General features: G+C 50.4%; 1 protein-coding gene across 6 annotated transcripts in view; it reads left to right on the forward strand.

Annotated features, from left to right (window-relative positions):
• ADGRD2 (adhesion G protein-coupled receptor D2) overlaps positions 564–13255 on the forward strand; it is a 34427-nt gene continuing 21735 nt past the window's right edge. For 3 of the 6 annotated variants that reach the window (XM_021413766.1, XM_021413760.1, XM_021413765.1), the window contains exons 1-5: positions 564–9429; positions 10613–10780; positions 10856–10931; positions 11168–11398; positions 12129–12782. In XM_021413766.1, the coding sequence (XP_021269441.1) occupies positions 10739–10780; positions 10856–10931; positions 11168–11398; positions 12129–12782 (1003 nt within the window). In that variant the 5' untranslated portion in view covers positions 564–9429; positions 10613–10738. Of the gene's footprint in view, positions 9430–10612; positions 10932–11167; positions 11399–12128; positions 12783–13255 lie in introns of all 6 variants that reach the window. The other 3 variants (XM_021413764.1, XM_021413761.1, XM_021413762.1) reach the window with 3 other exon arrangements.

The following is a 13255-nucleotide window of genomic DNA, read 5'->3' on the forward strand; positions in this document are numbered from 1 at the left end:
GGCTGCGTGGAACGCCCTGTGCTCCGGCTTCTGGCCACTGCTCCGTGTGCTGTCACTGCGCACCGAAAGGAGCCTGCGCATCTCTCGGGCGTTAAGTTCCCTGTCCCCGCTGTCCGCGATGCGGAAAAATTGTGCGCCTCACCCCGCAGCGTTCCACGGTGCGGGTCCGCTGGGAGCCCCCGCCCACTCCGGCCGAGCCCCGCTGAGCTGAGCTGAGCTGAGCTGAGCTGCAGGGCGCGCTCATCCCGGGTCGGAGCGGGTACGGATGGGGCAGCCGGGAGCTCGGCTGGGCTCTGAACGCATCTTCTTTTGTAAACCAAGGCGTCCTGTTACCCCTTTGCCTTTGTTTGAACTTATTTTGCTTTGTTTGACCGTATTTAAATTGGATTTGATGCTGCTTTTACTGTAGGGTAGGACTTGTTCAATGGGTCGTGGGAAAAGGTTTGAGGCTTTCAAAGAAAATGAAAGAACAAATAAAGGACAAAAAGGGGGAAACCCAAACTTTTCAAGTTAGATCTTCTGAAGAATCTACAATTATAAGAGAAAACACAAACCTACTTCAAATTGCTGAGATGTTAATGTAATTGTATGGTGAGAGAGAAACGAGAGATGCCCATTCCTACAGCTGGTGCAGCCCTGCTGAGAGTGGAAGTCGGTGACATTATTTCAGTGTCCTCTGAGCACACTGCCCCAGAGCTCCGCCTTCGCTTTTCTGCTCCTCCGGGTGACCCAGGGCGTGGAACGGCCCAATGTGTCCACAGGCAGGAACCTGCAGCAGCTCCTCAGGAAAGGGCTCATTTCAAAGCAGTGCAGACACATAGTGAGATTTTTCAAAAGTTTGCCACATATCTCATATGCATTCTGGAAGTATACCTACTTGAAATTAAAACAGTTACATGAAGCCCTCTCTCTCTGTGCAACACCGCAAGAACTGACGTAGTGCGTTGGGTTCTTGCCTAAAGGGAATGTTCCCTGAGCACTTTACCAAATGTCTTCCTTCTCGAGGTCCCGCATCCTCAGGGCACAGCATCCTGAGTACGTGGCACTGCTGAGAGGGGCAGGTCTTCCCATCCAGTAGGAGCAGTGGTTCCTGCAACAGGAGCGCATCAGACATCTTGCAGGCTCCTCTGAACAGGACCCAGTTAGCAGCTGGCCTAAAAATGAGAGTACAGCCCCACATGTCTGGACCAAATCTGCATGTCTGCAGCGTCTCTCCGAATTATTTAAAAATGAACGTTCCCATCCATGTGCTGTTCAGATGAAGGGGTGGGTGGGCAAAGCTATTGTACAACATCTGTTTTTCCCTCCAGTGTTCCAGGGATGATTCTTTTGGCACAGGCTGATTCAGATGGTGTCCCACGCATGGATTCTTTGCCTCTGTGTGGTGTGGGCCGCAGATAAGGTTTGCTGCCTGGTTTGAGGTGGTGCGCTGTATACTGAAAGCACTGATTCCTACAGACTGCAGAAGACCACCTTGAAGATGAGCACACAAAGAACCTGCAGTCTGCGCTCTCTTCTTTCCCTTCTCTCAACCCTTGGGTAACTTAAATTCCCATTTTTCTGTACACTAGTACACCGGTTTGGCTGGGAAACTGTCTGAGAGAAGGAATATGCTGCTGCCAGATGCTCTTTTTTAAATTCTAACACAGTTGTTTTTCTCTTCACTTGATAAAGTTAAAATAAATAGTCTCTGGGGTGAATTACAGGCATCAAAATTGGATTGGCATACAAACTATGGAGCAGTTGGTGGTTGGGAGTCTGGGGAAAAAGAAACAGCAGGTTTTAGCTAGAGGGGACAACAGCTTTATTTCCCTCTTGGTCCTTGACAACCAAGCAGATGTCCTACAATTATTGTTTTACCTTCTAGTAATGCAGTGTCTTTTCCTATCCTCCCAGGTATGCGGCTGGTTCTCCTGCAGATGTGCAGGAAGGGCTCTTCCCTCATTCAAAGCTGTCTTGGTGCACCACGAGCTCCATCTATTGCTGGTTAACGCTGGCTGAGATTCAGATAAACACTTGTTTCTTTCTCTCAGCCTGACTCGATACCTGTTTCCAGTCCCACATATGTAGGTACACATATGTGTGGTCTTAAGAATGTTTTCTGAACATCTTGCATAGGCTTTTTCATACCTGTTGTCTTGCAGACTTTGCTTCTGGTTTGATGCCCTTCACTGTATACACAGATGACTTGCGTGAGTTTTCTACAGTCCTCCAGAGACCTCCTCCAGGCAGCAGAATGTCTGATTCCCTCATGCTTAATGCCTGCAGAACTCATGGGAGGCTGTACTGGGTCCCTGCACCAGCCAACCCTGTGTGTGGCTGTGGCCAGAGGCAATGCACATTGTCCAGAAGCTGAAAACACACAGTGCTGTTGGGCTCGAACCCTCACCATGGCCGTCGCACACATATTGCAGCAAATACATCCACGAGTTCCCCAGAGAACCAGCAGTGACTGTCATGTCCCAAGGTGAACTTGTGTTAGGAGTGGAGCCAGGTAGAGATAATCACTGAACTGGAGAATAACTGCACCATGTGTCTCTCCTGCTCAAAATCACTCTAATTTCCAACATCTTGCCTCAACCACGATCTGTTAACAATCCACAGGCCAAGAATCTGTCAGAGGAATTTAAATACAATTCTGACAGATCAGAACAAGAGAGACTAAAACTTTACCAACCTGTGGCTTTCTTCTAAGGCTAATCAAGGAAGCACTCACCCAGGTTGGGACAGAAGGTGGTCTGTGATGAATTTCTGTTGTGTAACTTCTTGTTTCTGAAAGGAAGAGATCTATTGGAGGTGTTCAGACTCACAGGAAATAGAGAGTTGACCTAATCCCAGAGGGTTTATTTACTAAAAACTGAAAGAAGAGATTGAAACTGGGAGAGTGGCACAGTCAAGGGGTGATGCACTGAAATATGGAGTGAGTTTCCAAGATCTTCTGAAAAAAAAACCAATTTTCTGTAGAGGGAAGAGGAGCTGGCAGAGATACAGAAGCAGAAGTAGACCATCCCCCTCTGCAAGGGGGACAAGGGAAGTGCATGGGGAGCCCTTTGCTTGCTGTTAGCTAGATGCTGTAGGATGCTAGAGAGGAAAGTCCAATGCTTATCTTAAGGTATTTTCTAGAATTATGGTACTCAGATCATTGTGCTGTCTATCACTTGTCAATACTGTTTAGGACAAGTGCCTGAAATTCTCATGTTCTGTTGACAATTGCACGAGTCCTTCTGTTAGTAGTGTCGGAGTAAGTTTTCAGCTTTATTTAGGCTCTGGCAGAACAAACTGGCAAAACTACACAATTGGGAAGGAGGAAGAGAGCTTCAGCTCTGAAGAGCCCCTGTGCAGGGAGATGCAGGACCCTCCGCCCAGCCTGGGGGCTCCAGGGACGTGCGGTGGCCATGGGGCTCCCTGCATCCCCAGTGCTGCCCCCGCCTCACGCACTGCCTGCTGCCACGGGTCTCCCAGCACCAGTTCTTGGATGCATGCATTAATGTTGCACCCGGGATTAAGAAGGAGAGGATGGGTCAGAGCAGAAAGAAGGGGAAACTTCCTCCCAGCTGCATGTGCCAGTCAGTCCAAAGCACTGCTCCAAAACTGCAGAGAAACCTGCAGCTCAACCGGACACAAAATGCTTCCTCTTTCTCAACATCTGCATTCCTGTAAGTTGACGTAGAGCTGCTTATGGCAGTTGTTTGTAGACCCTCCCTTCTGTCTTGTGCCTGAGATGAGTAGCTGCAGTGTAAAGGTGCTTTCTCTATGGCCAAGTTCCTGCAGCAAAACCCTGGGCCATCTGCTTAGCGGTGTGCTGCGTGATAGCTGGAGCTCTGGTGTTGCACAACAGTCGTGTATGGAAAGCTTTAGTCTTTAATGTGAAAAATGGGAAAGACAGATGCAATCTGTGTCTAACATCATTCTCACGGTTATTCCTCTCATCTGGCAGGAGCTCTCCTGCTGCTGCCTTCCCTCTGTGTGAGCAGCAGGGCCCCTGGTGCAGAAAGCAGGTGCGGGGTCCCTGTCCCTGGGTCTCAGGGATGTCAGATATCAGCTAGACCTAGGGGACATTTGTGAACCTGAGCTCATGCACGTTGCCCAGCCCCACTGCTTCAGAATGGACCTCACAGGAGCAGTATTTTAAAAAGTTTTTGCTAAATGTGATTACAGGTTAAAGAAGATCCATAGCAGGCGTCTGGTGAAACCAGCAAAGTACTTTCATGAGAAGACTATGGAAAAAGGTTATCAGAGAGATTTAGTGTTTCACAAAGGATCAGGACCAAACGCCCTGCCTTGGTGGTAGGAGGATGGGAGATTTAGGAGCAGTTAGCAGCTTGGGCAAAAAACAAAGATGAATAATAACGGCAGGTCCTATTTTTTCCATTAGAAGTTCCTAGGCTACACAGATTTGTTGTAAATGATGACACTGAATAACAAGCCTTGCCCAAGCTCTGCTGAAAAGCTCTCTAACATCAGCAGCCGATGCCCTCCTGTGCGGGGACACAATTGAGTCTGCTCCTCCAGACAATGCACCTGTCACTGGAAAACAGAGAGCTGGCAATTAGCAGGGGAGGCTCTGCGCTGTGCTTTCATCCCAGACAATGAGAAGGGCCTGGAAGAGCACGATTAAGGCTGGCATGTCCACAAGAGATTGTTGAAACAATCCTCACTGAGACTTCTGGGCATTTGAAAACACAAAAACAACAAAAATACCCGGTTAAATCTAACTCTACAGGCAAGTCTAGAAAGCAAAATAGCACTGGAACTGGATCATTTGCTTTGGAAATACAGCTCTGAGGTTGTGCAGGAAAGACTTTCTCCTCAACGGAGAGATCTTGTAGTTATCAGTGGTGTATCACAGGAAATGAGCAGCACAGGGGATTCAGCACATGCAGCTGCAGCGGGAGCTGTGCGCTGCTTAACCAGGGCTGGGCGAAGCATCGCCATCCGGGGAGGGCATGGGGAGCAGCCCTCTAGCCAGCTCATGCAAGTGCTGAGCCCTGGGCAGGGCTCCATACTTGGCCCTCTGAACGTTTAAAACTCTCCCAAAAGATGAAGTCTGCAGAGGCCCTGAAAGCTGTGCAGCCACCAAAATAGTGTCAGCTACATCTTGTGACCAGTTCTGAAACTGGAAGCTGCCCAGCTCAGCCTTTTAGAGCTCTGCCAGAACAGACAGGATTGGTCAGCAAGTCTCAAACTTTTTCTGTTGGTGGAGGAATTCTTCCAGCTCTTAGGCACCAGAAAAGTCACAGAGGTAAATTAGGAAAATCTCCTTGCTACCAGCTCTGTCTTCTCAGGTATATGATTCACGATTGCTGCACGCTACGAAGTAATTCCCACCGTGGGACTTCAGTTACACGTGTCCAGCTGCATCTCAGCAGCGCAAAGGGTGCAGAACAGGCAAGGGCGGCACAGATATTCCGCCCAGAGCTCTCACACAGCTTCCTATTGCAAGCAGCTCAGGTGCGACCTGTGCGCTGAGGGCAGGCCGGTGCTGGCAGCGGGGCACTGAGGCTGCAGGGAGAATTGTGTGTTTTGCTGTGTGAGGGAGTGCGCCGGTGCAGACAGGCTCCTGAGACCTACGTGCCTGGGTCACTCTGTCCCCTTGGGCAGATGGGGCTCTTCCTGCCTCTGAACTCGTGCCCTCTCCCCTCACTTCAAGCGGTGTGTATCCCTGACATGCCAGGCTCTCGATGTGAAGCTTGTAGCATCAGGAAGTTTGGTCAGCCCTGATGTGACAGACTTGGAAGGAGAGTGGGAGAGAAAATAGAAGTAGACAAATAATGGGATTGTCACACATGTCGGTGTCTGGCCATGAAACCAAGTCACTGTAGACCTTTACTGTACATAATAAAGAAGCTTGTGTGGAAACTGGAAGAATTAGCTGGAACAGGCATGCTCGTGCCTTCTGCAGAGCCGTGAATGTGAAATTACATCCACAATCCAAAGTCCAAACAGCAAGTTGTGCATTTGCAGCCTGCTGCTTGGCTGTGTAACTACAGACCAGGCTTTGGGGTGATGTGTGCAAGGATGCTGAGTGGTGATACTATGTCTTCATCCAGAGGAGGTGAACGAATTGTGTAGATTTTTGCAGACACTGATGCTTCCAATAGCTCAGTCCATGTGAGAGTTAATGTTCACAAGCAAGCAAGTTAGTGGCTTGCTCTGAGTGAGATGGGATGTCCTGGGCTGAGGTGTCCCTGCCAGCCGGAGCAGCAGGAAGTCGTGCCATGAGTGGATCACTGCAATGCAGATTTCCAAATACTGATTAATTGCTTGCTGGATACTGAGGGTCTTTCTTCAGGAGAGCTGACCTGGAGGTGCTGCAGGAGCACAGCCAGGCGCCGTGGGCCTTCCACCAGTGGGGGAAGCAGGACAGCCAGCCCACAGGGGCGTGGGAAGGACAGAAGAGTCTGTTTCAGGGATATGTCAAATATTCAAGCTGAGAACACGCTCAGAAATCCATTAGTCGTCTTGCTGTTGCAATGGTAGATGGTCCATTCTCAGCCTTAAATCTGCCACAGACTTTAATTTGTGGACGTTACAAACTGCCAACTTGCAATGCTTTATGCTAGGGTGGATGGCATTTAGTGAAAGCTTTGTTAGTGAAACTGAAAAGCAGAAGTATTTGCGGCCTGTAAAAGCAGTCTGGAGTTTTAATTTTGGCATGTGAGAGACATCTGGGCTCTGTACTTACCAAGAAAGTGTCTGAATTTGAGGAAGCAGAAGGTTTTCCTCTTTGAATTTTGGGTGGTCCTGTATGGAGCCAGGGGTTGGACTCAATGATCCTCGTGGGTCCCTTCCCACTCAGATATTCCATGATTCTACTCTTCTAAGGTTCAAATCCTTGCCTGTGTACTCACAAACAGCACAAATGTCCCCTTTCAAGTACTCAGTGTATGCCGAAAGAGAAGAAGCAACTGCTTCACTTTCCTTTTTGAATAATAAATAGTGAGACAGGTCAAGATGGTTTGTTAGGATGGAGAGTGTTGTTTCAGGTCCTCCAAAGCCCCGTGGCAAGTGCCCCTTGCAGAAGCAAAGGGAAATCTCCATATGCAGATAAATGAGGATACCAAGGAATCTTTGAATTGCAGAATTGAACTGTAGCATTCATTTCAGTGTGAGACATCAGCACAAACAGCAGGTTGGGAAATTTTCAGATGTGTGAAACTAAAATAATTAGTGGGCAGGAGGTAGGTCTGAATCTTCTCTCCTAATACCTCCTAAGTCAGCACTTGACAAGCCCTGTCTCTAGTGAATCTAATTCAAACAAAATTTGGGATGCAATAAACTCAGCGAGGAGGAGCTGGGTCTGAGAGGTGACGAGTTTTGTGCAGTAAAAAGTGGGGGAGAATAACATCTACAGCTGGGCTAGGGAGATGTTGTTCTGAAGGATAACTCTGCAAGGGACAGGCCTGCAGCATGATCTAGTGATCTTTGACACACACATCACTCTGTTCCATTTTTCAATACATCTTATTTAGACACGTGGCTTTCTACTCCACTTGGCAACTATTTGATTTATAAAGATTAACGTGTTGCTAGCCCATGTGCTGGAAAGCTCTTCCATGGGTTGTGTGAAAGTTGTGCCTTGAGGGAGGCAGACCAGGGTTTCCTAGGTTTCCTAGCTGGTAAGGATAACACTTCCTAAAATGCACCTGAGCTGATTTTTTTAATTGACTACATGTAAACAGAATTGCAACCTATTTATAAATAAGCTAACCCAGAGTGACAGCATCACCCAAACAGCACAGCACATTTTGCCCTTTGCTCATCTGCTTATTAAAGAGATTTGCAGGCATTAAAAGTACACTGGGATTTCACCACCTTACTCTTCTGAGGTCACACCTCTACTGGCCAAGGTCTTGTTGCACTGGATGGACATCTCTTAACACTAAGAACTTTGTTATTTCTAATTGATTTTGAGATGTATGGAATGAAGGCTGACTTTAGGAACTGCAAATGCCTTAAGGAGACAGCTGACTGTCTTGAGTATTTGCTTTGTGTGAATTAGTACAGATACAATGATGAATTACCAGAACTGGCGGTGATGACTCCGCTGCCATGGCAGGAAGCAAACAGACTGCAGAGCCAGCATGCGTGTGTGGCTGCAGGACAGCCTCTGGGAACAGAGGCATCCAGAGGAAGTTTCCAGGAGCCCAGACCTGGGATCCCACTTTCTGGACTTGCCTGGGAGCCTGAGCTTCGGGGCCCTACAGGGCAGGTGTGGCTTCAGGTGAAAGGACAGTGAGGTGCCAGGTACCAGCTTCCATGTGGTTGGGGCTGCTGCTCTTCCTTTGCAATGCCTGCAAAGCGTTCTCAGCAAAGCCTGCTGGAGCCAACCTCGATTCCTTCCAAAGCACAGAAGTCTGATTTGAAAGTCCAGTGTGTGATTATAGGAATCGGTTCAAATTTAAACCTAAAGAACGTGTGCAGATGAGGTTATAAACTCAGGCGGCATTCACTGAACACTGGAAACTTTTCTTCACCTCTCTGCACACGCACAGAGGATGCTTTCTGTAGTAAAGAGGCATGAGGCTGGAGGCTGTGGTCTGGATTCTAGTTGTAACTTTATCAGGGAACTACAGTTAACGCCACTGCAAAAAGTGGGTTCATTCAGTCTGAAGCACGGGCATAAAGAAGGCAGTTTGCTATCTGCTGGGTAACTAACTCTTATTAAACCTTACCTAGCTGTGAGTTTGAAAAACACTTTGCACTTTTTCATCTGAAGGTCCTCGGTCTCGACTTGGACGCTGCCCGTCCCCTTCGCTCCCTCCATCACCGAGCTGTGTTGGCAGAGCTGCCGGGCGCTGCAGAGCCCCTCGGTGCAGCCCTGGGCGCTGTGAGCCGGCTGCGTGCGCCAGGGCCGCTTCCCAACTGGCGGCGGTGACTAAGCGGCCCCGAGCAGCTGCCTCAAAGGTCCATTCTTCTGTGAGATTTATTGCGGCAAGCAGAGGCGCTGGGATGTGATAATTGCCTTCATTCCCGGACGAAGACCCTGAAGAACAAAAGCCAGTTGCCCGTGAATCCATGGTGTGATTCAAGCATTCGCAGAGAGGGAGGAGTGGGAACTGTGCGTCTGTTGCTGTAGCAAAAGTGAATGGGCATTAATCAAAAGGGCAGCTCGGCCCTGCGAGGCGGCTGCAACGCTGCCCATGGCGGTGCCCGTGGTCCTCCAGCCCTCGCGGGCTCGGCGCTGGCCTGCCCCGGCCCTGGGGCTGCTGCGGGCCCGGCACTGAGGGGATGCCAGCGACGTGAAGCTGGGGGACGTCACTCAAGGGCCGCGCCGACGGTGCCGCTGGAGCTCCTGCCTCTGTGAGCCTGCCCCGCTCCGCGCTGCTACTGGCTCTGCCCCACCGGTCATCCCTTCAGAGCCGATCTTCTTCACCCGGACCTCCTGAGCACGCTCCTGTTCGACACTCGCTGCTGTAAGGATCCCCGGTAATTCCCCACTGCCTGTTTTTTTTCCGCCAGGGCCAGGGTCCAGCTTTCCCGCAGTAGTCTTATCGGGGACTTCCACGGGGCGGTGACTGCCTGGAAAGAGCCCCCTCCAGCAAGCGAAGTAGGGGCACGGGGCGGCTCCGCTGCGGCGGGGGTCCGAGCCCAGCTCCGCCCGGGGCTCCGCATCGCCACCGCCATTCGGGCACCGGTGCGCGGCACGGGTGAGGCCGGAGGCTGGGCGCTCTGCGGGGCGGGCTGAGGGATGCGGGCTGCGGGCAGCGGGGTGCGGAGCGCGGAGCCCCCGCGGGGCAGAGCGGACCCCGCAGCAGCTGTGCGGTGAGGCCGAGCCCCGCTGCCCGCCCGGCTGCCGCCCCTTCCTCCTCGACGGCTCTGGCGGAGCTGCCTCCCTCACCCGCACGAATCGCTACCAGCTCCCCCGCCCCCCGCTTATTTCTCTGCCCCCGCTCGAAACTTCCCCGGTAGCACCGTCGGGCGGGGAGCTGTGCTCTCTGCTCGTAAAGTCGCTGCTGAACTTAGGAAGACCCATTTGAGAACGCTGTTAGAGCGAGGGCTTCAGAACACATCTCCTTAGTCCCTTAGCAGCAAAGTGTTTTTACTGCAGTTTTACTGTATACACAGTACAGTGAGAGTCCCACTGAGGGCAAAGAGATTACTCGCAGCTCGCGGTGTCACTGCTGAGAGACAGCTGTAGGACTTGTTTGCACTGAAGGCTGCATTGCCAGTTCCCATGTTTGTCTCTTTACATGCCCTTATCTACGCCCTTGCTGGCTCTACGCGGCCTTGCGCTCCAATTTCCGGAGCAGGATGCCCAGTGCAGACGGGTGTCACACTGCAGAGGATGGGGCTGCAGGTCGGCAGGAGCTATGCTGGAGCTGTGTTCCTCGGACTTTAAAAGTGATGTGAAAAGCTACCCGTGAGTTGGCACTGCTTAACGATGTCATTTATGATGGCTCTTTTATGTAGTTAATGCAGATAAAGAGGTTAACTTGCCCGTCTATTGATATCACACATCCATATATGTTTTATTGTTAATTACTCTGTATCCTGGAAACAGATGTTAGACTGATACCTTCCGTTCTTCAAGGAGAACTGAGGATTGTTTTGGTGGGATAACACCCAGGACACGTGCCTCAGAGAGCCGTTCTCTGGGTTTTAATTCCAGACTTTCCGAGGATAACGGCCCTGCTCCAAGGATTCTCTTTCTGCGGGATGCTTCTGCCTCTGCAGGGCAGCTCCGGTAACACCTTGTTTGCTCTTGCGAGGGCTGGAAGCTTACCAGCTGGTCAGCATGAGAGACTTGAGGCCCGACTCTTGGTTCCTCAGCTTTCTGGTGAGTTTTACAAAAATTTTAATAATGTGAATATTTGAGATAATGTCAGTGCTTTATGGGAGTGATACAGAACAGCCTCTCCAACAGGTCGGCAGTCTGTCCAGGAGCCTCTTTGCCTCTGCAGCCCTTGCTGAGAATCAGACTTCTAAGGGTGAGTGTTCTCATCAGAACTGCTATGTTTTTACAAGCAATATTCAGCACAGAGTAACAATGCATTAAAAGTGTTCCACTGCAGAAGTGAAGGTAAAAAAACTTTCTGATTCCCTTTTTTGTGGCTAAGGTTACATTTGCACAGCCAACTGCGCTGCTTTCTGCCCATCACCGTGCATCCTGCAGGCTGGCTGTTGCTTCCCAAGGCACACACTCTACTCTGTGTTTTTTCTTCAGGTTTTGCTCCTGTCACGATAGAGACCTTGAGACACGTGTACGAATATGTGCCCACTGCTTTGGACTGGTGGCACGCAGATAGGTTCTGCGATCAGCGCTTTGCTCAGCTGCTTTTTCAGCCCCCAGGCAGTGAGCAATTGTCCTTCAGCAAACTGCTGCAGTCCCACCACGTCAGGGGTTCTGTCTGGCTGAACGAAAGGGATGGGGTCGTGCACAAACCAAAATGGAGACGTGAGTATAAGCGGGCTTGGACTATTTGGAGACGTGTTCACTGCTGGATATTTTTCATCCTGGAAAATCTGACCGGAGACGTTGCCCATTGTTTCCTATTGTCACTGTGGTAACATGGAGGCCCTCCTGCCACAAGCTGGGACTGGCAGCATGAAAGGCACATCACACTAGCATGTCAGCTGCCCAGCCACTGCCAGGAATTTGCAATGCACTGCAACAAAAGGCAGCTGCAAGGGGGCTCATCTGCGCTGTCCTCCTCCACCGTCTCCCTGTAAACCAGGACTGGTTTTGCTTAGCCTCTCCATTTGTGACCTGCATGTCTGCAGAGCAACGATGCTAGAGACAGGATGAGGAGAATGGGGCTCCCCAGCAGCAAGGCTCTACATGGCAGATACCTCAGAGGTCTTATTTGTCTGTTCTCTTGGTTGCTATAGCATGGGATGCTTGGGAACATGCTGTTAGTGCCAGATTAATTATTTGTAGTCCTGAATACACCTACATTTCTGGAAATCACACTTGCTGGGATAATTCAGCCTCAGCTTTCATGCCTTCGTGAACCCCTACAGACTCAGGGGAAGCTGAAGCCTTGCTGCGTGAGTACAGATATCCTTGTGTGCAGGGGCCATGTGCTTGAGAGGGACCCAATTAAAATGATGGTTTTGTTGTAGTGGAAGATGAAGAAGAAGCATAGACAAATCTTGCTCATGTTAGCTGAAATTTCTCTTTCTAGGGAACCATATTGTGCCAGTCCTGGTGTTTGGAGACAAAACAGACACAAAATATGTGAAGGTGCTCTCTGACTTCCCAGCGCTGCCTGCTGTCACAGCCTGTGCCCACCTCCAGTGGGACACCAGGACTCAGGAGATTGCTACTGTCTTCTCCTACGCTGTGCCAGATTTTATTAACGAATTCCAGCTCCGTGGCTTTGTCGATGAGGAAGGCTTTGTTAGATTTGCTCTCATTGTCCATGGGCACCATTCCCCATACCTGCCCGTGTTCCGTGCGGATGGACAGTGGCATCACTTCTGTGTGACCTGGCAGCAGGAAAATGGGACCTGGGCCATCTATGCTGATGGTAAAAGGAGGGCATCTGCCAGCGGTCTGTGCGCTGCGGGGCTGGCTGCCCCCCAGGCCATCTACGGCCAGGGCACTTTCATAATTGGGCAGGATCAAGATTCCCTGGGGGGCACCTTCAAGGCAAAAGAGTCCTTCAGTGGAAACATCACAGACTTGCACATCTGGCAGAAAATCCTGAGCATGGAGCAGATTGAGAATGTTCGGTCGTGCTGGATGGTAGAACAAGAGCTTGTATTTGGGTGGAGCTTGAATGCTCTGGAAGTTGAAAGCACTGTTGAGGAAGTGACTGCACAGTTTCTCTGCCCAGGTAAATCCTGCCTTCCTCTGCAGAAGGTCAGCAAGCAGGGATGGTCTGAGAGACAAATCCCATCCTCAGTGAGGGAGTTTTGTGCAGTTTGTGGAAAAGACCATCTCCTTTGGGAAGGAAAGTGCAAGGAGTTTCAGAGCTGGGATGAGCAATTTCCAAACTGTACTTAGAGCCATAATTGTCATGAAACCCATGGTCACTGAAAACCCCTGCAGTCACCCTAGCAAAAATAGCTGCTCTGATGCCCTGAGCTAATGGCACTCATTCTCTCTTCCATGAGAATTACAGTGACGATGTTTCTGGGGTTTGCACACCTAGTGCTTCCATGGTCTGCTGGGGGAGGGGTCTGTCTCTCAGCCAGATTTGTTTGGCAGTCCTGATAACACATGAGCTCGGGGCCTGGCATTGCCACTTCCTCCAATTTTTTCTGGATGTTAGAAGCACTTTGAGCCCAGTCCCTGCTGTGCTCCAAC

Source organism: Numida meleagris, chromosome 16, assembly GCF_002078875.1.
Source record: "Numida meleagris isolate 19003 breed g44 Domestic line chromosome 16, NumMel1.0, whole genome shotgun sequence".
NCBI lineage: Eukaryota > Metazoa > Chordata > Aves > Galliformes > Numididae > Numida > Numida meleagris.